The sequence below is a fragment of the Megalopta genalis genome, chromosome 12 (genome assembly GCF_051020955.1).
Source record: "Megalopta genalis isolate 19385.01 chromosome 12, iyMegGena1_principal, whole genome shotgun sequence".
NCBI classification, from domain to species: domain Eukaryota; kingdom Metazoa; phylum Arthropoda; class Insecta; order Hymenoptera; family Halictidae; genus Megalopta; species Megalopta genalis.
In genome coordinates, this window is record NC_135024.1 from 1,820,663 (window position 1) to 1,847,626 (window position 26,964).

Consider the following 26,964-nt stretch of genomic DNA (forward strand, 5'->3'; position numbering starts at 1 on the left):
GGCCATTCATCCCCATATTCCCGTGGCAATTTTATTTACAGTCGTCCAACGAAAGTCGGAGAGTGACCCCCTCCCTCGGGTGCCGGCGTTGGCCACGATAAAGCACGCGGCGAACGGAGGACTTAATATCGCGTAAGTAATATTTTTATTCCCGGTATATGGCACGGCGCGGTTCCCTCCCTCCGCTGTCCCCCCGCCGGGAGGAGGGAGAGGAGGGTGTTCGGGCGAACGGGTGGCGTCGCTGCCGTGCATTAACGTCCCCCGGGCTGTATCGGCGCCGGCCGCTTTCATAACGGGGCTATTAATTCTTCGAGAGGGTTATCTGCTTCCCGTGAAACTGCATTTCGTGTTTCGAGGGCTCGGCCGAGGGCTGGGCCTATACGTTCGGCCAACGGCGTTCAACCCTTTGTATGGCCGTTTCTCGGCGATTCGTGTTACGCGCGGTATATCTAGCGTAACGGAAATCCTGCACGGTCGTATACATGCCCCGGGTATATTTACACCGGAATCGATGAGAGTTACGAGTTAACATCGCCGGCCGCACCAGAACTCTCCCCCTCTCTCCTATCGCCCTTTCGCGGTCTCTCTCCGGCCACTCTCGGGCTCGGGCCGACTCCGCACAGGCCCGAGGACGCCCTCAGGATTGACAGAATTAGGGTCGCTTCTCACGCACTCGCCTCCCGCCCCGCGGCGAGCAACAGGACAATGTTAATGGCCCCGATGCGCATGCCACATTGTTTCGACGGGGGCAGAGCAGGGCCGGGCCGGGCCGGGCCGCCGCGCGAGTCGCCGCACTGTTATAGTTACGTGACCAGTCTGCGTCGTTATTTAATGGAGAAACCGGCCGGAATCCGACGCCGGGATTATCAAAGCTGGATTACCGCGACGGGACCGACTCGCAGACTGCCAAACAGACGCTTTACTGCCGATCCTCTCGTTCCCTCGATATCGGCCGGTTTGGCTGAACGCTATAAACCCCGGAACAAGCCTTTGGCAAACGGGCCGTTGAACGCAAAAATAGGCGATGCCTTAAGGTTAATCTTGACATAATCTGTGAAAATGACGGATTTCAAATTTTTCGATTCACGATTATTTATTTTAATTAATGGATGGTTTTTAATTAGTGGATACATACATCTATTTGTTCGGGTGCATTTTGTTATGAACATTGAGCGATAGCTTCGCAAATGTACTCTGGACGTCACGTTAGGTTGCATTACATTGCATTACATAATTGCATTACGTTGCATTACATAATTGCATTACATTGCATTACATAATTGCATTACATTGCATTACATAATTGCATTACATTGCATTACATAATTGCATTATATCGCATTACATAATTGCATTATATCGCATTACATAATTGTATTACATTGCATTACATAATTGCATTACATTGCATTACATAATTGTATTACATTGCATTACATTGCATTGCATAATTGCATTACATAATTGTATTACATTGCATTACATTGCATTGCATAATTGCATTACATTGCATTACATGATTGCATTACATTGCATTACATTGCATTACATGATTGCATTACATAATTGCATTATATTGCATTACATTGCATTACATCTTTGCATTTCATTGCATTACATTGCATTACATCATTGCATTTCATTGCATTACATTGCATTACATTGCATTACATTGCATTACATCTTTGCATTTCATTGCATTACATTGCATTACATCATTGCATTTCATTGCATTACATTGCATTACATTGCATTACATTGCATTACATTGTATTACATAATTGCATTACATTGCATTACATTGCATTGCATAATTGCATTACATTGCATTACATGATTGCATTACATTGCATTACATTGCATTACATGATTGCATTACATAATTGCATTATATTGCATTACATTGCATTACATCTTTGCATTTCATTGCATTACATTGCATTACATCATTGCATTTCATTGCATTACATTGCATTACATTGCATTACATGATTGCATTACATTGCATTACATTGCATTACATTGCATTAAATGATTGCATTACATTGCATTACATGACTGAATTACATTGCATTACATGATTGCATTACATTGCATTACATTACATTACAAAATCATCAATTCCGATAATTCAGGATAATCGCCCAGCTTCCGATTTATTCCGAATCGCTCTCCCATCGGAGAATAAATTAAACGACCGCATAAATCTGCAGCATAATCGCCCTGTAATTATTAAACAAATTCGACTATCCGAATTCCCGAAGCTGCAGCACACTCGTCGGTCAAATCTGTCGCAGTTACCAGGAAGAAGCTGCGAGCGGACGAGTTTTCGCGGAAGGACCGGCCGGAGAATTTCGTTTTTTGCGAATTCGTCGGATTTTTCGAATCAATTTCGCGGATCCCGGTCGCACGGTGAAATTCCATCGTGCGTTAGCCTGCTCCGTAATCGGCGCGTAATTACGCCGGTCTGGAGAGCTAAAAACGCGTCTGGCTACTGAAAAACGCGTCTCGGTAGTTTCGCGATCCAATCGGTAGACGCCGCGCGTTTTCCCGGTTCGTTCTTTTTCTTTTTTTTTTTTTGCTGCCGGGGTTTCATGCGGTTTGCGCGGCGACGGCGATCGTGTGTGCACGCGCGGAAGGAAAAGCGCGACGCAGCGACGGCTGCGGTCTCATTAACGATCGCTGCAGCCCGGCAAAAACTTCGGCAGCGCCGAGAGACGGCCCTGGGAGACGTGATAGCGTCGTTTCGACGACGGTGTTAATCGATGATCGACCGGCATCGAGACGGCGCGACGAGGATCGATTAAAAAAAAAAAAAGAAAAAGTGAAGCGACGAAAAACTGTTGGAAAGAATTTTTCTCGAGGTCGATAATGTGTGCGGAAAATTGTTTCCGGTGCATCGAAGTCGAGAATGGTTGAATAGAATTATTTTCGTAGTGGATCGAGATCGAGAATAATTGAAAAAAAATTCCTTTTGGTGCAGCGAGATTTCTAATGGTTGGGCGGAATTTTTTCTGATGGATCAAGATCAATAATGACTGGGCAGAATTGTTTTCAATAGTTCGCGATCGATAATAATTGGAAAGAATTTTTTTGTTTGGTGACTCGAGATTGCTAATGATTAAACAGAATTTTTTCTGGTGCGTCAAGATCAATAATGGTTGGACAGAATTGTTTTTGGTGGATCGAGATCAAGAATGATTGAATAGAATTATATTCGTAATGGATCCTGATCGAGAATAATTGAACAAAATTCTTTTTGATGGAACGAGATTTCTAATTATTGCACAGAATTATTTCTGATGGAACAAGATTGAGAATAGTTAGACAGAATTGTTTATAGTTGATCGTGATAGAGAATAATTGAAAAGGAATTTTTTTTGGTGCAGCGAGATTTCTAATGGTTGGGCGGAATTTTTTCTGATGGATCAAGATCAATAATGGCTGGACAGAATTGTTTTCAATAGTTCGCGATCGATAATAATTGGAAAGAATTTTTTTGGTGGCTCGAGATTGCTAATGATTAAACAGAATTTTTTCTGGTGCGTCAAGATCAATAATGGTTGGACAGAATTGTTTTTGGTGGATCGAGATCAAGAATAGTTGAATAGAATTATGTTCGTAATGGATCCTGATCGAGAATAATTGAACAAAATTCTTTTTGATGAAACAAGATTTCTAATGATTGGACAGAAAATTATTTCTGATGGATCAAGATAAATAATGGCTGGACAGAATTGTTTTCAATGGCTCGAGATCGAGAATAATTGAAAAGAATTTTTTATTTGATGCTTCCAGATTGCTAATGATTAAACATAATTGTTTCTGCTGCATCAAGACCATTAATGGCTCGACAGAATCGCTTTTGGTGGGTCGAGTTAAAAAATGATTGGTCAGAATGTTAGTCCCACGCCAATGTAATTTATTGCTACGTCGATGCCCAGGGTCGTCGGAGTCAAGTAAGAAAAACCGCCGATCGGATCGTGGCAAAAAATTAGAAATAAAGAAGTTGTGTCGTCGTTTTTATTCTAGCATTACTATGTATTCATATTAATGTACACCGGCATGCTGGCCGGCGCCTTTTTCTTGCCGACTGCCTCCGAGTTTCTATAAAAAACGAGCCGCGTGGCCCGTATTCTCAAATCCGCCGCTTTCAATTACGACCTCCGAACATTTCTGGGAGAAATCACTGTGTCTACTTTTGCCTAGCAAACCGTTTCCCATGCAAATAAATCAGTCCATTCAATCGAACGCAAGACGATTTATGCACAGAACGCGATTCATTGTAACACTGTAGCTAATTAACTACTCCATTATCGAAACGCTCGTGCTTCCTTGTTTGGCTCGAATAATCAAGGCTTTGTTGCAACCCGATAGTTAGTATTGCATGGATATTCTAAATTCCTCTAACCATTCTATTGTTTGCGGTTGCGCCTAATCGTTGATACCGCGAATGCATATAATCCTAATATAATTACTAATAAGATTCAATGCGGATTATAACAGATAATATCTCGTATCGAAGAACACACGAAAAAAATTGTCCACATCAATTACGCGAAACGAGAGTTGAATAAGATCGCATCTCCTCTTTTAATAGTTATAATTATGCTAATATAACATGCCTGCAGCTCTGTGCTCAGCGTTTAGTTTTCTTTATGCACTATTTCTTAGCTTTTTCATGCACTTCCTATCTTGTGTTTCACGGTGCCATTTTTCTCAGAAATGCATAAAATCCGTAGTCTACTAACTACCCCGCTGCGGATCTTTATGCAAAATAAAACGTTTCTACGCGAACTGTAAGCAACAAAAACCCGATAAATATGCATTCCTTCGTTCTTTAATGCCAGTGTTAAGCGGCGATTTATGTATGCCGCAGGCATATTTTTTGTCAAAAATAAATATCTATCCGTGATTCTACGTACAGGGTGTTCCAAAAATGTCTCGCAATCCGGAAATGGCGGGTTCCTCGTATCATTTGAAGCAACTTGTTCCTTTACAAAAATGTTCTCCGAGGCACCGTTAACGAGTTATTAACGAAAAACAGTGACCAATAAGAATCGAGTACGGCTGACGCGAGGCGGCCCAGCCAACCAGCGCACGAAGCCCAGTACCGCTCATTGGCTCGGTCGCCTCGTGCCAGCTGAGCTCGTCTCTCATTGGTCACTGTTTTTCGATAATAACTCGTTAACGGTGCCTCGGAGAAAATTTTTGTAAAGGAAAAAGTTGCTTCAAATAACCAGAGCAACCCGCCACCTTCGGATTGCGAGACATTTTTGGGACACCCTGTATAATGCAAACGCATAAAGAGCAACATGATTTTACGTAGACTGTGTGGCGTTTTTATTGTAATTTGTTTTTCGAATTGAGCAATTTATTTTTCGAGTTGGGCAATTTATTTTTCGAATTAAGCGATTTATTCTTCGAATTAGGCAATTTATTCTTCGAATTAAGCAATTTATTTTTCGTATTAAGCGATTTATTTTTCGAATCGAGCAATTTGTTCGATCGATTCCAGCGAAAAAATCTACATAATTTCAACAATTTTAAAACGTGGAACCGGTCATTTCGACCGTCACGTTAGGTTCAAGTGTTAAATTCTTCCGAACCCTTTACAGCCGCGTATTTCACCTACTCATTTATTCGTAAAATCCGCAGCTAGGTAATTATGCTTCGCAATGCAGATATCTAGCCAAAGGAGACAGGAAAATCGTGGCCGGAAAATTGAAACTCGGTCGAACAGGTTTATTTGCGGCACTTCCGCTCCTCATTGGCTCCGATCAGCTGGAATCAGCGGCGCGTCGAGCGAACGGTATCCGTCGGGATCGGCGTTTTCTAAGAGAAATTCGGAAACACGAGTTTCGCTCGCCGGTTCCCGGACCGGAAACGGAGGTTTAATTTCACACGCGACGTGGCCGCGGGTGTCGCTTTAGATCGCGCACGTGTGCTCCTCTCCGCTCCTTTCCGCTCGGCTCCCCTACGATCCGCTCCGCTCCGCGTCGCTCCGCGCGCGGAACTCCGAAAAGTTGAAAATTTTCGGTCGACGCTCGGTCCTCCGCAGGACATTTATGCCCCAAGTTTACACAACTCGATATTAGCTTGACAAGACGGATGTTCGGAATAATCAAACTTCTGGCGGCGAACGAGCGCCGATGAATAATGTATCGCGCGGCCGAGCGGCGCGCGCTGCACGCGGACGCGCGATATTTCTAATACGTCTTCTCGATATCGTCTACCCGGCAAACAGTCGGGATATTTATATACCGGTTGCGACCGCGACAGGATTGATTTCCAGGCCGAGTCGACGGATTCGGGCGATCGCGGCGCACGAACGCGGCGTTCGAACATTCGGAATTCGATCATTAGGCCGCGGAGCGGCGAGCGAAACGTGCTCTGGCACTTGTTGCGGAAGACGGAAAATCTCTGTTCGATTCTACTAGATCCAATGTTTAAAGCAAAGAGTTTTTTAATTGGGACATTACATTTTTTTATTGTGCTTGTAACACGTTTGTTTTTTCGACATTTTGTTCTATTTTTTCTCAGATTTTTATTCGTCGCTTTCTGTTATTTGATCGCGAAAAAATACGCAATCAAAGTATGGTGACAAATTATTCGAATTTGTTATCAACGTGTCACATAATGACTGAAGAAATCAGTTTAGATAAATTCTAGGAATTATATTAAATTCGATTATCTAGAAATCCTAGATAATCAAATGAAAGTAATATCCTCCGGTCGATAATAACCCTTTGCGCACGAATGGCGACTCCGAGGCACCACTAAAAGTTGTTATATCGTGTACCGAAATAATGTTTAGATTGTCGAGTGTAATATTTATATTTTTACAAAATTCTTGAAGGTGTAATTGTTGAATCACAAGGCTGAATTTCTGATGAATTAAAAATAGAAATAGAAATAGAAATAGAAATAGAAATAGAAATAGAAATAGAAATAGAAATAGAAATAGAAATAGAAAATAGAAACTAGAAAAAAGAAAGTAGAAAATAGAAAATAGAAAATAGAAATATAATAAATTATCCCCAATTGTCCTTCAGCTCGTAAAAAAATGGACAATTTAGGAAGAGGAGAGCCTCGGGCTCGTTTTTATAGTTGCCGCTTATTATATATTTAAATATCATTACAAAATAATTTCATATTTAATTAATTTCATATTTCATATCTTTCCATAAATTTCATCCGTTTAGTTGCCGACAATTATAAAAACGAGGCGCAATTTTTGTTCACAAGCTGACGGAAAATTAGAGAGAATTTACCGTACAGCCCGGAAAAAACTGCTTTTCGCTTCAAAATTAAAACGGCTTCGAGTTGAAAGGGTTAGCACCCATCGGATTTCAAGGGGGGACAAAAATCGTCCGCGGAGCGGTCGCAAGAAATCGAAGAAGGCAAAGATTTTTTTCGGCAAAGATTTCTTTCCGCCGTGTTTTCGTGACGCGCGCGCGTGAAACTCGGCGGCCCGAAGATCGTCGTCGTGGAACGCCGTCTCCCATTTTCCTGCGTATCAGGAGATAAATTAAGAAAACGTTTCCGAGAGGCGGCGGCGGCGGCGCGCGGAACTTATAACGAGCCGCGTTATCTACGTAGCTAGAAGAAATGATTAGAAAAAGTTGGCCGGGCGGCGAAAGTTCCGCGGAGCGGCCGCGTTCGAGTTTTCCCGGGCGCGCCAGAAAAATGTAACGAACTTACCAGCAATATCATTTCTGCATTTTATGAAAGCCCCTGTATTTCGCCGGAGCGCGCGGAGTTGAACGAGATTCGGTATTGCAAATAGTTCCCTTCCCCGGACAAGCGCGGAAAGTTCAGTTCTCGAAAGTCCCGTGTTCGAACGGCGGAAGCTAATGCGACGACGAACTTTCCGGGCGAAGTCGAATATCGTTCGAGTTAACGAAATTATTGGAGCTGATATTTTGTTGGGGATCGCTAATTTCCTGCGAGACGATGCTGCTTTAGCGTCGGTTCGCGATTTCGACTATCACGCGAACTTTGCCCCCCTCTCTCCCCCTGCCCGTCCTTCGGCAACGCTGCGCGCCGGCCGCGCTTCGCCGAGGCTCGAACTTTTAAAAAGCCGAGCGCAACTGCCGGGCTAACGCAGTTAGCGACTACCTAGGCGAGTAGATCGGAATTAAGGGACCCGCGGAGAGTGGACCGGGCGTTGCATTGTTTTATAACAATGCCACGATTATTGGATTTGTTTAAACGTCGCGCGATTTCTGCGGCAATATATATTTTTGGATTATACGGTTCAGCTGGAAGTTGCTCGTAGAAACGTTTTATCATTTATCTAGCCGCGGTGAGTCACCGGGACAAACGAGTTTTTCCTTTCGCTGAATAGATAAGGGTTCGAAATAGATAACAATGAAGAAACGAAAAAATAGATGGAAAAGAAACGAGATAAATGTCTGATGAGAGGAATTGGTCTAATTGACTTGAATCCTTTTCGACGCGTCAAATGAAATCAAAGAGATTTAATTAATGAAACTCGTTAACTTAAGAAATATGCTGCTAAAAAATGTTATAGTATAGACAAATTTTGGATAAATATTGGCCGAATTTGACCGACGATAACTCCGCGAAAAATCATTACAGGATGATGACTTTTCGTTTAAATTAAAGCTTGAAACCTCTACTTTAAGACACTGTACTATGAATTTTAAGTTTGATTCACCCTCTCCACTGTAACTCTTTAAATGCGAGACGATGTTTGTCGTATCGAAAATTGTCAAGTTTGACGAAATGCGCATTGGCCAACTTTGACCGACGATAACTCCGCGAAAAATCACCGCAGGACAGTGTCTTAAAATAGAGGTTTCAAGCTTTAATTTATAATAAGACACTGTACTATGAATTTTAAGTTTGATTCACCCTCTCCACTGTAACTCTTTAAATGCGAGACGATGTTTGTCGTATCGAAAATTGTCAAGTTTGACGAAATATGCATTGGCCAACTTTGACCGACGATAACTCCGCGAAAAATCACCTCAGAACAATGACTCTTATTTTAAATTAAAGCTTGAAACTTTTACTTTAAGACACTATACTATAAATTTTAAGTTGATACACTCTAACCACTGTAATCCTTTAAATGGGAGGCCATGTTTGTCATTTCGAATACTGCCAAGTTTGACGAAATACGTATTGGTCAGATTCGACTGACGATAGCTCCGTGAAAAATCGTCGCAGGACGATGATTCTTCTTTTAAATTAAAGCTTGAAGCTTCTACTTTAAGTCACTATACTATAAATCTTAAGTTCGATACACTCTAACCACTGCGACCCTTCAAATACGAGGCCATGCTTGTCGTATCGAGGATTATTGAGACATTACTGTACCTATACAAGGTGTCTTAAAAATGCCTCGTAATCCGGAAATGGCGGGTTTCACAGATCATTTGAAGCAACTTCTTCCTTTACAAAAATTTTCTCCGAGGCACCGTTAACGAGTTATTAACGAAAAACAGTGACCAATGAGAGGCGAGCTCGGCTGGCGCTAGGCGACCGAGTCAATGAACGGAACTGGGCTTCGCGCGCTGGTTGGCTGGGCCGCCTCGCGTCAGCCGTATTCGATTCTTATTGGTCACTGTTTTTCGTTAATAACTCGAATGATCTGAGAAACCCGCCATTTCCGGATTACGAAATATTTTTGGGACACCTTGTATAAAACGACATTTTGCCGCGTTCGACGCGCGATTGCACAATCGCGCGGCGGTCGGCACGCGTTCGAGGATCGGAGTCCAGGTCGCCGCGAAAGGGTGACGAAGTCTGATGGGTGCAGCAGAGGTGCTTGCCGGGACAGCGCGTCCGCGGCGCGCGAACATGCGCCTCCCGTTGTCGAGAGAGAAGCTTATTCTCGATCGTGGGACGCGAAATGCGGCCGGATGTTAGTCGTACACCCAATCAGCACCAATTCAAGCCTCCTCGTTCGTTCGCCGCGCGAAGAAAACCGACTTCTCACCTCTCGGATCTGTCGCTCTTTTCGCGGGAGCTGCCGAACCCGCCGCTGAAATCCGCTTTAGCGACGCTTCTCACGCGGCGCCCTTTCCTCGCCGCGTCTCGCCGCGCCGCGCTTCGCCTAGCCGGCGGAAGAACGCCGCGGACCGAGCATGTGCCGGCTCTAACGAGTTAGAGATTATCCTTCTTGTCAGATTATCCCTTTCTTGGCGAAAGGCGTGTCGAGTTAGGCGATTAACTGCGACGAAAACACAATCCTCTCGGTACAGCGTTCCGCGCCGCACGGATACCTCGAGTCCTCGTTTTTCTGTCCGGACCGGTTGGTGACTTACCGCGGGCACAGTGTCTCGGGTTTCTCGTCGCGAGATCGCTGTCCTTTGTCGCGCGTTCGGTAGACCGGAACGAGAATCTACCGCGGGTTCTTTAACCCTCGGACGGCGGCCGCTGGGTCGATTAGGACCCGGTGCTATAAACGTTCCATCTGAATTTTAATCTCGTGGCAATCGAATGGAATTATTGAAATATTAATATTGAAAGTGATGAAAGGATAAATTTCGGACCGCGAATAAAGAGGTTTTAATAATATTTTTAAATTATAATAATACTTTTATTTAGTAAATGGAATAAGATGTTAATTTCAAATTTGATTAGAAATATTTATCTATGTGCTTATCGGTAGAGCGAAACGAGTATCTACCGAGGGGTATTTAATCCTCAGACGGCGGTCGCCGGGTCTATTTGGACCCGGTGCTACAAACGTTCCATCTGAATTTTAATTTCGTGGCAGACGAATGGAATTATTGAAATATTCATACTGAAAGTGATAAAAGGAGTAACTTATATATTATGATAATACTTATATTTAGTAAATAGAATAAGTTGTTTATTGCAAATTTGATTAGAAATATTTATCTGTGTTAATCTGTGGGTTAATAAGCAGCCAGTGCAAATACAATTGTATTTTTCTGCGATGTATATACATAAATCTCAATATTATATTATTATATTATATTATATTATATTATATTATATTATATTATATTATATTATATTATATTATATTATATTACATTATATTATATTACATTATATTATATTATTTCCTTGTAAAAGGTGGCATGGTTCATTCATAGCAAAGAATTCTATATGTACAGCCAGATTCGTAACAAATAAATGGAACTCATGATCGGTGGTCGCAAACAAGCATATGTATATGTTACCGTGAATGACCAAAATTGGAGAATGTCGACTTTCACTGGTGAATGTCAACAGATACCAAATACGTCGGTGAAAGATCGAATATTTCATTACATTGTTGTACATTCGGACCCTCTCCGGTATGTGTCGACAATCACAGATATGCTCTGGTGGAGTTCCAAAACAGAAGAGTCAAAAAACAAGTGACTGGCTCTCTCCCGCCAAATCCTTTGTTCTGCTCGGAGTCAATCAGCTTTGTCAGTCTTATGCAAGCTTTGATAACGCGAGCAACGTTTTCTTAATTTTTCTTCCGATACCCTAATTTATACTAAATGGATACTGCAGTAAATCGTGATCTTTTTCTTGAAAAGTTAAATGCATTAATTGCGGGTAAACGAGAAGACAATTGTTTTTATTTTTCTCACGAAAAGTATTCTAAAATACTTTCTGAAGCGGTTTCTGCTAAAATTAAATGCAACATACCTTTGGATTACAGACGATTAAAACGTTTTGATGTTTCAAAAATTAATTATGAAGAGAAGTTAATTGTACCATTAAAACCAGGGGAAACGAACATACAGTATTATGTTACCAATAAAGAATTGTACAGTATACTATATGAAACTCACGCCAGAATAGGCCACGGAGGAAGAACACGTATGCTTAAAGAGTTGCAAGTTAAATACAAAAATATTACATATGAAGTTGTAATGCTGTATTTAAATTTATGCAAACAGTGTCAAATGAAACACAGTGCACCTAAGAAAGGTATTGTTGTGAAGCCAATGGTTAGTTCTGAATTAAACTCAAGATGTCAAGTTGATCTGATAGATCTGCAGTCAAACAGAAATGGCGAATATAAGTTCATAATGGTGTATCAAGATCATTTAACTAAGTTTGTCCAGCTACGACCTTTGAAAACTAAAAGAGCTGAAGAAGTAGCGCATCATGTTCTTTCAATATTTGTAACATTTGGTGCACCAGCAATATTGCAATCAGATAATGGCAGAGAATTTAGTAATCAAGTCATATCCGAAATATGCGCTATGTGGAAAGATGTTAAAATAGTTCATGGAAAGCCTCGTCACGTCAAACACAAGGCTCGGTTGAAAGGGCCAATCAGGATATACAGAATATGCTAACTGCATGGATGAACGATAACGATACAAATAAATGGTCAGATGGTTTATCCTTTGTTCAATTTGCCAAGAACACTACATACCACGAAGGAATACGCCAAAGTCCTTATGAAGCCATGTTTGGCGTTAAAGCAAAAAGAGGCATAGCATCGTCTTTTCTGCCTGGCGAACAAATCGCAAATATTGAAACTGAAGAACAACTCGAAGAAACTGCCAATACTTCTGTAACCGAAGAACAGCTTGAAGAAACTGTTAATGCTTATAAAAAAAATTTGAGCGGTGGTCATTCCGAAAACCATATTCCAAAGAAAAATATTGAAGAGGACCTACAACCTACAACGTCTTCACATCAAATTCTGACTGAAAAACACGAGTTGATTTCTACAAAAAGAGAAAAATCTTCTACTGCAAGCAACAAAAATGTTACGAGCCTCACAAAAACAATTTCCTCCTGCTCAAATTGGTGATAATGCATGAATATAAGTCCCTGATGTCGACCGTGGTCGTACAGATAACCGAAACGTGTTAGCGATTGTTGTTGGCATAGAAGACTCCGACTTCTATAAACTGACAAATAAAAATGGTACCCTCAAGCAGCTTTACACACGTAATCAGTTCGTAATTTGTAAAGAAAAGTTACTTTCCATAGATGAGATTTCTTTTCAAGAAATGTCGCTGAGAGAAGCAGCTGCAGCTAATTCGAGAAGCGGGGGACAAGGCTATAGACGCTGTCATTGCAAAAGGAAGTGTTCCACAAATAAATGCAGTTGTAAAAGCAAGGGACTCTTGTGCAATTCAAAGTGTCATAATAGTTTAAGTTGTTGCAATAACTTACATAAGTAAGTAATTTTTTTATTACTATTATTTTCTTTTCTCATGTAGAATGTACCGTGTATTTTAAATTCTTGGTCATTCCTCTCAGAAAGAGAGGCGAGAAAGTTACGTCACCCTTGTGGCGTTTTATAGCGACTGAATTACGGAGAAGAAAATATAAATCTCCAACATGTTCAACATTCACCATTAGTGCATGGTGAATGTCAACATTTAATGGTGTAAGTCAGAAATAAGGGTATTTAGCAAATATTTCGGACATACACCAAGCGACTATGTGAATGTTGACATTCACCGGTGAAAGTCGACATTCTCCAGATTTCGGTGTTTCACTGTAACATATATATCGACACCATAATATTTGGTTGGATTTAAGTGAACAGGATCTCCTACCAATATGTTCTACCATTAGGTTTCAACATAAAATTACGGAAAAAATTGCCCGTTCATGATTCATCTCGCGACGATACTTGTAATAAACCAGAAAAAGTGTACAATTCGCATAATTCACAGACTCACCTAATTAAAAAAAGAATACATTAGAAAACGTCGCTGCGAGTCAGAAAAAACTATGGCAACGATACCATTAGGTTTCAACTACCCACTACGAATACAAAATTACGGAGCAAATTGCCCGTTCATGATTCATCTCGCGACGATACTTGTAATAAACCAGAAAAAGTGTGCAATTCGCATAATTCACAGACTCACCTAATTAAAAAAAGAATACATTAGAAAACGTCGCTGCGAGTCGGAAAAAATTATGTCAACGATACCATTAGGTTTCAAGTACGCTCGACGAACATAAAATTAGGGAACAAATTGCCCGTTCATGATTCATCTCGCGACGATACTTGTAATAAACCAGAAAAAGTGTACAATTCGCATAATTCCCAAACTCGTCTAATTAAAAGCAAGAACTTTAGAAAACGTTGCTAGAACCTTCTACGAAGGTTCGGCATCCTAACTTCGGACCATTAACTCGATTGTCCACAGATCCATTCCGAAGGTAACTCGATTAGAAGCCCACCGGCGGTGCTCCGTCATCCAATTTCTTCTCGATCAAAATCGTCCGAGTGTCCATTTCTGTAAATCGTATCAAGAGCCGGGAAACCGAGGCGACGTTCGAACCAGAGACAGAAAGTGGGTCCCGCGTCCGAGGCCGGCCAAAGATAGTTTCGACCGGCGGAAGTCCATCTTCGGGTCGTCTATAATCGATCAGCCCGACGGCTGATCGCCGCTGCTGTTGGTGCAGCAGCCGCCTTTCTGTTAATTGATACGGCGCTCGGTCCCGACACGGATCAATCTTAATAGATAACCTATGACCGTTCCGCGAGCAATTGTAGGTTCGGGGTAAACCGTCGTCAATCACGGAACCTAATACTGTCGCGTGGACATTGACATGTAATTTCACATCGACGTGGCCCACCGCCGTCGCTCCTCGATCCCTCGGTTCCCTCTATTGCCTTCGAGGCTTGCCAGCCGGCCCGGACCCGGACCCGATACACTCTCTGAATCACACAAACCGTGTGTCACCTACGAAATAGAGCCGGCCATCTAGCCGGTGTGACTCAGGCCTTCTTAATTGTCCCGCGCGGCGATGCCGCCGCCCTATTTATTAGCCACGATCGATAACAGGACAACACCGATCGCTCCGAGCACCAAGACCACCCGTGGATTATTTATCGCCACTGTCTCGCGCCTTCGACGGTCCGCTATCGCCTTCGCCTTTTTCGGACCTGCGGATCTCGCGGAACGACGCTTTGCTCGCGGTCTCGACGGCTAACCTCGATGGATCGGTCGAGAATTTTGCGTTAGGCTGGAATGCTGTCTTTCATGGGTCGGTCATGATCGCGCTGGTCTAAGCGGAAGGGAGTTGGACCGGACAATGAACGAGTGTTCGTAGAAAACAATGTATAGAGGCGGCTGTGTATAGTAAATTTAGTTTGGGAAGAGGAGATACAATTGTTAGAGTTATTAGATATAATTATTAGAGCTTGAGCCTTTTACAGTAATTTCTCCCGGAAATTCCAAATTTTGGGTTTCTGTGAATTTCTCTGTGCTAATACTACGCCTATGTGATTTATTGATACGTGGATGCTAAGCGACTCGTTTTTATAGTTACCGATGGTGAACAACTATAATATCGAGCTTTTTACAGTAATTTCTCCCGGAAATTCCAAATTTCGGGTTTCTGTGAATTTCTCTGTGCTAGTACTACGCCTATGTAATTTGTTGCTATGTCGATGCTAAGCGACTCGTTTTTATAGTTACCGATGGTGAACAACTGTAATATCGAGTTTTTTACAGTAATTTCTCCCGGAAATTCCAAATTTCGGGTTTCTGTGAATTTCTCTGTGCTAGTACTACGCCTATGTGATTTATTGATACGTCGATGCTAAGCGACTCATTTTTATAGTTACCGATGGTGAATAACTATAATGTCGAGCCTTTTACAGTAATTTCTCCTGGAAATGCTAAATTTTGGGTTCCTGTGAATTTCTCTGTGCTGATACTACGCCTATGTAATTTGTTGCTATGTCGATGCTAAGCGACTCGTTTTTATAGTTACCGATGGTGAATAACTATAATGTCGAGCCTTTTACAGTAATTTCTCCTGGAAATGCTAAATTTTGGGTTCCTGTGAATTTCTCTGTGCTGATACTACGCCTATGTAATTTATTGCTACGTCGATGCTAAGTGACTCATTTATAAAATCGACTATAAAGTTATCGATTGTGAACAACTATAAAATCGAGACGCAAGGCTCGGATAATCGTATCTCCTCTTCCAAAATTGTCTATTTTTGTGCAAAATCCGAGCGTCAATTAATTACGGAGAATTTACTGTACTTACGTGCAGTTAACATAATGCAATATTGTCGATTCTGTGCCAAAAAGGAAAGAAACGGACAAGTAAACAAATGTCGACTATGTTTTTTTGCAAGATCACGTCGCGCATCGATAAACCACGGAACATTTTTTCTTGATTTACAATGATTACAAAGTTTTCTATATTTTTGTCCACATTTTCGTACATTCAATTGTCTCAAAATTCTGGCGCATTAACGCAAAATTTACGGAGCACGAAAAACAGCTGTTTGATATTAGTTCATAAAAGTAACAATTAGAAATTTATTCTGATTTTTAACACGCACGCGCACACACACACACACACACACACACACACACACACACACACACACACACACACACACACACACAAGTGTCATTTATTAACATTTGCCGTAAAAATAAATTGAGTTAAATAACTCATAAATGTATCTTTACGATAGGAATGATCGTAAATTAAAAAAAATTAATGACCCGCCATTTTGTCGGGTTCCGTAAATCTAGTGTTAATAGGATAACTGCGTACAGGGTATTACTGCGTTTTTTCCAGGAAGACGAACTTTGGCAGAGAAAATAAGACCTTTCACGCCAATAAATTAACAGCTCGCGCTACGTCCATTATTCTTCAACATTGAATACTTGCTTTTCTCGAAATAAACGATGCGACAAAAACAAAAAAAGAAACACGCGGTAGAAGATAAACCAAGCGATCGAAAAAAATGAACGAAAATACAATACGAGCTTTCGCCGATCCCGTTGTTCTCCCCACGAAGAAACCCCTGAAACGTCGATCGTTTAGCGGTCGAGTTCCAGGAAGACCGCTTCGTAGAACGCGAAACAAAGCGAGGAAGAGAAGCGTGATCGATTTCGCGGTCGAAGATGACGCGCGACAAATATCAAAACATTCCTGCGCCGCCGTGACTCACCCGTGGGTGTACCGATGATTAATCGGCGCCCGTGACTTATACTCGGCCTGATAAAATACCGAAGAGGAGCACGCGTCGATAAAAATAGAGCGTTCGCGTCGCGTCGATTTTTAGCAGCGTCGCGACGCGGCCGAGCGACGCGACTTAGCATCTTCGCGCGAACGAGGATCCGAAGCCGCGAGTTCGCACGAGTCGAAAGGGCCCGGCGTAGATTGAAATTCCAAGCGTCGAACAGAGCGATTCCAAGTGTCGACGATGTTCGGCATAAACGGCGGCGATCGTAGATTCCGCGCGAACGGTTGTCCAGGGAATTCGCGGAACGTCATTGCGAGGGAAGCGTCCTCTCGATCGCGAGCGCGGCGGGAAGGGCGCGCGTGTCGCGATCGTTAGCAAACACGTCCGACCGCGTAATTAACTTCGAATCGCGGCGAGAAGGTGTGCTGCGAGCCGCGCGGCACGGCGCTCTCGCTATATTATCGCGCAATTAAGATATAGGTCCCCGAGGAGACCGCGCAGTCAAACAACTGCCAGCAACAATTTGGCGCGATGTAATTACGCTCCGGCCACGAAATAACCCCGGATTTCCAACCGACTGTACAGACGCTCACTCTCACTCTCTCTCTCTCTCGCTCTTTCTCCTCTCCCTCTCTCAGTTCCCGAGCGAGAATCGGCGGCGAGGGAGGAAGCCGTGGAGTCCCGGTTATCCCGGCCGAGAGCGAGATTGGGTCCATATCGAGCCGAGACGAACGCCTCCGTTCGGCCCGTGGGGTTATTCGTCTTCTCTAATTAACTGCGGACCGGGCCGGGCCGGGCTCGCCGCGATACCGAGAGCAGCCACGGCGAAGATCGAGGAAGATTGGAATTGGACCGAGCCGGGGTCGCATCCGTCCAAATATTACGGTGCCCCCGGGCGTTTATCTATCTGCTAGCGCATCTCCCGAGCTGGCCAGCCACGGGACTTAATAAGATGTTGCTTCAGCCCGCTTGCGAGGTTCCACCGGACTCGATCAACCCGCGTTCTCTGCGATTGCCGGTCGGTCCCGAGTCCGACGTTTAGCACACCAACACCGAATACGTACATCGGAGAGCAATGTCCGAGGACTTTCGATCCTCGTTGGACCCGCAGTTTTCTTAGATTAAGTCCCATTTTTCGCATCGGTTTCGTTGTTCGTTTGGTCGACCCGTGCTCGCGGAACCGTTCGCCATCGTACGTTTCTTCGCGGACGAATTTGCACGGTTCGCCGTGGAGAACGCTCTGTGCTTTCGCTTAATTAATCTGTTCGCTCGCGTTTAATTGTCACGACCATGGCAGACTGTTTCGGATCGCGCGATCCTGGCCGAAGGATCGAGATAACCGGGTTGCGGATTTGATGCGTTTGCGGCAGACGTGAACAAAATCGGATGCAAAAGTTTTGTTCTATTCTGAGATGTTCGTTTTATTCTGAATATTGATGAAACGTTTGTTTTATCCTGAATATTTATAAAACGTTTGTTTTATCCTCTGAATATTGATAGAATGTTTATTTTATCCTGAATATTGATTAATTTGTTTTATCCTGAATATTGATAGAACGTTTGTTTTATCCTGAATATTGATGAAATGTTCGTTTTATCCTGGATATTGATAAAAGGTTTGTTTAATCCTGAATATTGATAGAACGTTTGTTTTATCCTGAATATTGATGAAATGTTCGTTTTATCCTGGATATTGATAAAAGGTTTGTTTTATCCTGAATATTGATAGAACGTTTGTTTTATCTTGAATATTTATAAAACATTTGTTTCAACCTGAATATTGATAGAATGTTTGTTTTATCCTGAATATTGATAGAATGTTTGTTTTATCCTGAATATTTATAAAACATTTGTTTCATCCTGAATATTGATAAAATGTTTGTTTTATCCTGAATATTCATAAAACGTTTGTTTTATCCTGAATATTGAAACAGTTTCATTATGTTTGCCGATACATAAGAATGGATGAGAATGAACTTCGAACTTTGGTCAGTCCAAGGCTAAGAACACTACGATTCACGTTTTTTTCTCTCTCTCAGGAGAATTATTACACGGCCAATTCAATTGTTCGAATAGAATAATTTTCCTCGCTGAATTCATCGCCATTTTTCGAATTATCTACTTTTTGCTTCTCTGTTCCACTAGTTGCTTTCGCTATCTTTTCGAAATTCCCCAACGTTTCAAAGCAAGCCGATGCCATCATTTTTAACATGTCTGAAGCCAAAAAATTTGTAAATGTTGTCATAAACCTGTACAAATGAACCTAATAAATCTGATCGCATAAGGCGTCACAGTTTCCTCGCAAAAGAAGAATCCAAGAGAACAATTACAGAATAGCGCAATTCATGTTGGATTGCCCGCATAAAACAATGGTGAAGCAACGAATGGAAAAATCGATTGTTTGCAATTTCCTTTCGGGGAAATAGAAATATTGTCTTTTTAGAGCCTCCGCGGTGAAATCGACTGCGCGCGAGACGCGAGAAAACGTGTTTGCGGAAGGAGATGAAGTTGCAAATGTGATTCGGTTACTGGAAATTTCGGGATCCCGAGCTTGTGTTTTCGTAGCGTACCCAGGTGCCTCGTGTTTGCAAGACGCTGCTACCTAACAACGTGTTATTTGATGTTGAATGTGTTGGAGGCCACCGCCGCGCCGCGCCGTAGGGACGCGAACTGGCAACCGGCATTACGAGAAACGCGATTTAACTGGTTCGACCGAAGTTCCGCGTAAATTATAGACGGCGCCTCTAAACCAGATCATTTCTACTTAACATAGATAATGCCTGTTGCGTAGATAATTCGCAGTTGACGCCGCAAATGCATGTTATTCGGGTAATTGGGCAAATTGCCGATCGGCTGGAAAACCAGTGGAGTCTGGATCAAAAGCTTCCGCAGGTTTTCGAACGATTTCGGTTTTACCGGTCGATATTCCGTCGGCGAAAAAGCAAATCGACAATCTAGGTGGAAAAAAGTCATGTCAGCAATATATATGTTCTATTATATGTATGTATAAAATGTAAATGTTCTACGACAAGAATAAATAGATGATATATTATATATATTATTTATTTAATATTAATATATATATTATATATAAATTATGTAATATATATTATATAATTTTTCTCTCGGTAAATATTCTACGACGAAAATAAATAGAAGATATCTTATAAAATATTAAATATTATAACATATTATATATTGTAAAATATTCTGCGACAAGAATAAATAGAAGATATATATATATATAATATATCTTCTATTTATTCTCGTCGTAGAATATTTACCGAGAGAAAAATTCTTCTTTTAATGTTTCAAATTAAAAATGTTTCATTAAAACATGTTCCGTTCAATTTTCACCGTCGAAAATGTTTTACTAAAAAATGTTTCTTCCAATTTTGGCAATTAAAAATTTTTCATTAAAAAATCTCTCCCTTTTGATTCACGCTGTCGAAAATGTTCTATCAAAAAAATGTTTCTTCCGAGTTTCGCAATTAAAAGCGTTCCTTTCGATTTTTGCCGTTAAAAATGTTTCATTAAAAAACCGTTCCTTTTAAATCCTTGCAAACGAAAATTTTTCATTGAAAAAAGTTTCATCGAAACATTTTTCCTTTCAATTCTTTGCAATTAGAAACGTTTTATTGCAACAACAAGAAAGATAATTGTCTTGTAACTTTCGCAATTAAAATATTTCGTTTGCGATTAAAATCAACGGGAAATGAAAGGTTCAAAGTAAATAGCGTTGCCGCCGAGCAGGACTTTTTTTCCACCCGGATTCGCCCGTTCGAGCCATTGTGCAGCGTGGGGGGAGCGGGAGGGCGACCGCGACGTTGATAAAAAAGTTGTAACAAAATTAGCTGTTTTGCTCGAAAGAATCGGACCGATGAATCGCGAGTGGCCGGCGCAGTTCGGCGATCAAAAGGGCTGGAAATTTCGAGGGTGCTGGTCACGCGGCTCTCTCGGGGTACCCAATTTAATTACAGGCATTTCGCTGAAATCATTTGCGAGCGATCGCGGCGCGGGGTCAAACGGGCGGATCTATAAACGCGGGAGAGAGCACGGCTTTCACTTATTTGCGAACTGATTGCCTGTTTGCAGATACGATGCATGATTTCGCCCAGGCCCGGCGCTCTGCCTGCTGCTTGTCCTTTGCAAAGCGAGCGGCGAAATCAATTGGGACCGATTCGCGGCTCGATGGCTCGATGATTTCGATGAAAAACTCCTCGAATTACCCGGCGCGGCGCGGACCGGAGCCCGCTTCGGAATTAACAATGTCCGATAATTCGTCCGCGCGGAACGCGGAATTATATTGTATAAAAGACGGCTTTTCGCGGGGAGAACGGACAGAGGGGGCGCGCACGTCGACGCGGAAAAACGAGAATCGAGATCCGCGGGGATAGCTGTCGTGTCAAAGTTTGGTAAAATTTTATTCGGATAGAAGAGACAGACTAATGAATACAACTCTATCCGACGGAATTTTCATTCTATGCAACGAACATTCGATCGAAGAAAAATTGATCGAGACAACAATTTAGCCGAATACAATTTTATTCGAATAAGAATTCGTTCGGATATGATTTTAATCGAGTAAGGATTTATTCGTATAATATTTAATATACGACTTTCTCGAATTATTCGAATAAGAAATTATCCGAATTATTTGATCAATAAATTGTTCGATTAAACGATCTCTTTCAAATCATTTGAATCAAAAATTATTTGAGCGAAGAATTCTTCGAATTACTCGAACGAAGAATTTGGCAAAATTTTATTCGGATAGAAGAGACGGACTAACGAATACAACTCTATCCGACGAAATTTTCATTCTATGCAACGAACATTCGATCGAAGAAAAATCGATCGAGACAACAATTTAGCCGAATACAATTTTATTCGAATCAGAATTCATTCGGATATGATTTTAGTCGAGTAAGAATTTATTCGTACAGTATTTTACGTACTACTTTCTCGAAATATTCGAATAAGAAATTATTCGAATTGTTTGATCAATAAATTGTTCGATTAAACGATCTTTCAAAATCATTTGAATCCAAAATTATTTGAGCGAAGAATTCTTCGAATTACTCGAACGAAGAATTAAATAGGTAAAATAATTTACGAGGAAATAAAATATCCGGCCGAAAGGAATTCGTTCGAACAATTATCTTGGATAAACATACGTTCGAAACAATCCGAATAATGTCCAGCTCTGGTATTCGTTGAATTTTTACCCGCGTATCCCCGGTTAAAATATGCGGGGGTGGCCGCGACCAATGGAGCAGTTTCGCCGGTGGAAAATGTGACGTGTATCGGGGCTCGTTAATCTGGCCACGGGATTCCATGTTCTCCAGTAATAAAATTACGTTTGCCACGCACGGAACGGTCTGTTACGCGTAATCGATGGAGAACACGTACGGAACAAAGACTTCTGTTAATTGTGCCGCGTGGAATTTATTAGCCAGATACGCGATCGAACATCTCGGCCAGAAACGGCGATAAGAAAACGCCGCGCGCCGAGGACTCTCGCATTAATGGAATTCAAACGGGATACATATCGCGATCACGGTACAATCCTATCGATTCCACGTAGAACTAATTGCTCGATATCTTAATACGTAGTTGTCCGAAAAGTCCCTCGTAGCGCGATCGTAATTCGATCGTTTCCGCGAAAACGCAATGTTTCCTCGCGATGAAAATTTCTATGAATAATCCACTGATTAATCGATGTGATTTCGTTCTTCTTAAAATTGGAATAAAATTCTGATCGTGTTGTCGTTAATATTTCGGCATTCGAGTGTAAATTTAGGAACGCGATAAAAACGTCAATTTTTGTTTTCTTTCTTTGGAGAAATTAATTGCGATCGAAAATTTTCTAATCGCAGGAATTGCGATGAAAATTGTACGTTAAAGGGTTAAAGAGATGTTAGGCAGTTAGACGACGATTGTCGTGATTTGTGAAAAGCCGGAGCCTCGAAAAGGGTTCCTTTATTTTTTCTATTTATTTATATATATTTATTTTTTCCATTTACTTATGTATATGTATATATGTATATATGTATATATTTATCTTATGTAAATCTTAGGTAACTTTTTACTAGAACACTTTTACCAGCCATTTTCTCTGTCTATATATATATTTATCTATTTACTCATAACAATAAAATAATAATAATAATTATTATTATTATTATATATACATATTTACAAAAGATAAATATATAGTGCAAAAAGAGATAAAATAATGATAATAATGATTACGATGATAATGACAATGCTATCAATTAGATGATAATAAAAAGAGAAAAGAAACAAACATTAATAATAAGAACAATAATTTTCACCAAATCGGTCAAACTGAACACAATGTCTAAAACAACACAAAAATCTGATGAACAATCAAGAAGTGACCAAACCCGTGATCCTAACAGAGTACAAAAGGCGAATACGATTCGATCAGAGAAACAAAGTCCGATGTCTCGTCAGCGTGTACAACGAACCCGATAGAATCGTGCACGTGTAAAAACATCAAGAAAGAGGACTCACCTGGCAAGAGGACTGCTGATGATGTAGTGCGTGTAGTAAAAAATACTGGCAACGGAGACGAGCAGCAGGGCCGCGACGCATCTCTTGACCGTGGCCTGCTTAACGACGCAGCGGGGACCGACGGCGCTTAACAAGGGAACGCCAGCCTCGACCGCGGAGATCTTCATCACCATCGTCTCATCCGACGGCGACCGATGCCTCTCAGATTAGCCCTGGATCTTCCCTCTCAGCCTTGCGGCGATTCCGATCGCAGCGGCGCCGGGAACCCTCCGTGACTCCTGGGAAGTTTCGCTGGCCGGGCATCGGCACTGCCCATCCTCGAGGATGTCGGTGTTAGGCTACGGAGCGGATCTGCTCCTTCCTCGATCAATCCGGGATCAAGAGCGGACCTGGGACTGCGACTCCTCCGGATCCTCGAGTCTCGCAAGGTGCCTCGAGCGATCTTGGAACGCGTCGGATCGGCCCGGCGAGCTTCCCTCGATCCCCGAATCCCCGATGGAACCACCGGGATATACGATATATCGGGATACGCGCGGCTATATGTACAAACTCTGCCGTGTACGTGTACGTGTGAGTGTGAGAAAGTGTGCGATTCTCGCGTCCTCGGGACCTGGCGAGCGCTCGGGGCGGGCCTGTGGAACGGCTACGAGATCCCTCGGATCGGAGATGACGGGCCCTGGATCGAAACCGCTGTCCCCTCTCCCGGCTAACATCGGTCGCGGCTCAGCAATAAGGAGCGGTTGTTCGCCACTTGTTGCGTTTCCAGGAGGGCAGCACGATCACCATTTTGCGAGCAGCACGGGGTCGCGCCGTCCATCGCGCCGGTCGTCTTTAACCCATTTGGGCGAATTGTGCTCGGAGGGGGCCTGGCGCTCGCTGTCTTCTCAATGGCTGCTCTCGCGTCGGCCGTTCGACATTATCCTCGGTCGGGGCCCTACCCAATGCGATCGCGATCCCGTGGATCGAGAGGAAACCAGAGAGGAATGACACACACACACACACAGCGAGAGGGTGCATTCGACGGTGTGCCTTCCAGGTGAACGCCGATCAACCGGAATCCTTCGTCTCCGTTCGGCCGAAACGTCCGCGGATCTGGCTTCCTCGCGGCCCGCGGAAATCCGGCGGCTACTTCCGGTGTCGTTCCAACGTAAGCTGGCTTTACGGCTGGGCCATTCGTTACCGGCGAGACTGGCCCAAACACACCTTAGGCAAGCGAGCGAACCCACTCGTAAATTTCGTCCGCCGCCGCCTCTGTTTTCCTCTTTCGTTCTCTCTCTCTGCTTCCCTCTCTTCCCCTCTGTCGATCTTTCTCTCTCACGCTCTCTCGTTCGACGACTCGATTTCTCTTCCTCTTTCCTGCTCCGTCTCGGTTCACCCTGCCCCCGGCCTTTGTCCCCCGTCAGACCCGCGGTGTTCCAACTGCTTGCAGCCGATATGCGCGATCGCGGACCCACCCCCACCCCTCTCGCAGGCTGTCAATTAGAGGGGCGATGCGAAGCTGGTGTGCGCGATGCTTCCTGTCTTCCGGGACGATTTTCGAACCGTTATCCCTGTATCGGCTGTATCGATCTCTCGTTGTCCTGGCTGGCTGGTTTCACGGGCCTGCAACAGTCAACAGGGAATGCGAGTTGAGCGAAGGGTGCGAGGCGAATGCGACAATCGTCGTTTGTGGGTGGAGATTGCCGTGATCGATTGGCCTCCTCGACCGAATTAAACGCGCCCAACATCGGCCCGGCTCTCTCTCTCTCTCTCTCTCTCTCTCTCTCTCTCTCTCTCTCACCATCCTCCCTACCTACCTATCACCCGGCCTTCCCCCTTCCCCCCTGCCGCGCGTGTCTCCGGGCCTCTTAAGGACTAAGCTCCTGGCACAATATTTGGTTTAATGGCCCCTCCACGATCGTTTGTCACGGCGCGAACGCGTTATTCCGATGACCCTCTTTCCTTTCGGCGACCCGCGGATCGGAAAAACGTTCCGTGACACGGGACCCTGTTCCATGCTAAACGGACTCAGCGAGATTCCGATTTTTTGCTCGGCTGCTCGACGTTGGTTTTTGGCGACAGCTGCTTACCCGGGAATTAACTGGGTTCGTTTTTGTTTGCGGCGATGATCAAAATTGTCCGACGTTGTTCAAGATTAGTTTTTAAGGGTTTTTAATGTTCGTTGTACTCGACGATTGTGTTAATGAGCAGAATTGACGGCGATGTTAAGGTTAGTTTTTAGGGTTTTCAATGTTTCGCTGTATTTAACCCTTATGTTAAGAGTCAGAATTACCGACGATGTTCTTGTTTAGTTTTTAGGGATTTTAATGCTTCGCTGTATTCAACCCTTATCTTAACAACCAGAATTGTCAACAATATTTTTATTTAGCTTTTAGGGTTTTTAATGTTCGTTGTATTCGACGATTATGTTAACGAGCAGAATTGACGGCGATGTTAAGGTTAGTTTTTAGGGTTTCTAATGTTTCGCTGTATTCAACCCTTATGCTAATAACGGAGATTGTCGAAAATATTCTTGTTTAGTTTTCAGGGTTTTTAATGTTTCGTTGTATTCAACCCTTATCTTAACACTTTATCGTCCGGTCGTGGTTGAGGCTGCCACTCAGTAAGGACTGGCTTAGTCGCGCGCGCATTTGCTCCCAGTACCGGCTAAATTTTCGCTATTCATTGTGTTGTGCTTATTCCTTTAAAAATAATAATAAATAATAATAATTATTATAATTATAATTCATAAGGATATGGGGAGGTCAGCATACAGGAGGTCAGCTACTAACAAAACAGTAAAGAAGCGAAAACCGTCGATAGCTAAAAGTCGATTAATAGGCTATCGGTCGATAAGCATTGGCAATCGAAAAGCCGATTAATAGGCTAGCGATCGATAAACATTGGCAATCGAAAAGCCGATAAATAGGCTAGCGGTCGATAAAGTGGTAACACCCAGAATTATCAACAATATTTTTATTTAGCTTTTAGGATTTTTAATGTTCGTTGTATTCGACGATTATGTTAACGATCAAAGTTGACGGCGATGTTCTCGATTAGTTTTTAGGATTTTTAATGTTTCGCTGTATTCAACCCTTATGCTAATAACGAAGATTGTAGAAAATATTCTTATTTAGTTTTTAGTTTTGTTTCGCTATATTCAACCCCTATTTTAATCAGTATTGTCAACAATATCTTTATTTAGCTTTTTAGGTTTTTAATGTTCCGCTGTATTCAACCCTAATAGCAATAGCGAAAATTGTCTACAATGTTCTTGTTTATTTCTCGGGATTTTTAATGTCTCACTGTATTCAACCCTTATGTCAAATACCAAAACGTTGTTCTATAACCGCAGTAGCCCCCTCAACGAGCTCCTATTACTGCGTTACCGTTCTCTGAAACTTTTATACAATTACATTCATTTGTATTCATTTCACATTTATTACCGCAATAAAATATTATTTCCGATAATTGTCCAGACAACGACAACAATTTTGACGAGAACGTGCTAGGAAAGCT

General features: G+C 42.5%; 1 protein-coding gene across 2 annotated transcripts in view; it reads right to left on the minus strand.

Annotated features, from left to right (window-relative positions):
* Window positions 1-26,964, minus strand: part of sfl (N-deacetylase and N-sulfotransferase sfl) — a 755,463-nt gene that overhangs the window by 170,685 nt on the left and 557,814 nt on the right. For both annotated transcript variants that reach the window (XM_033485087.2, XM_033485086.2), the window contains one exon: window positions 23,467-25,068. In XM_033485087.2, coding sequence (XP_033340978.1) covers window positions 23,467-23,639 — 173 coding nt within the window. In that variant the 5' untranslated portion in view covers window positions 23,640-25,068. The remainder of the gene's footprint in view (window positions 1-23,466; window positions 25,069-26,964) is intronic.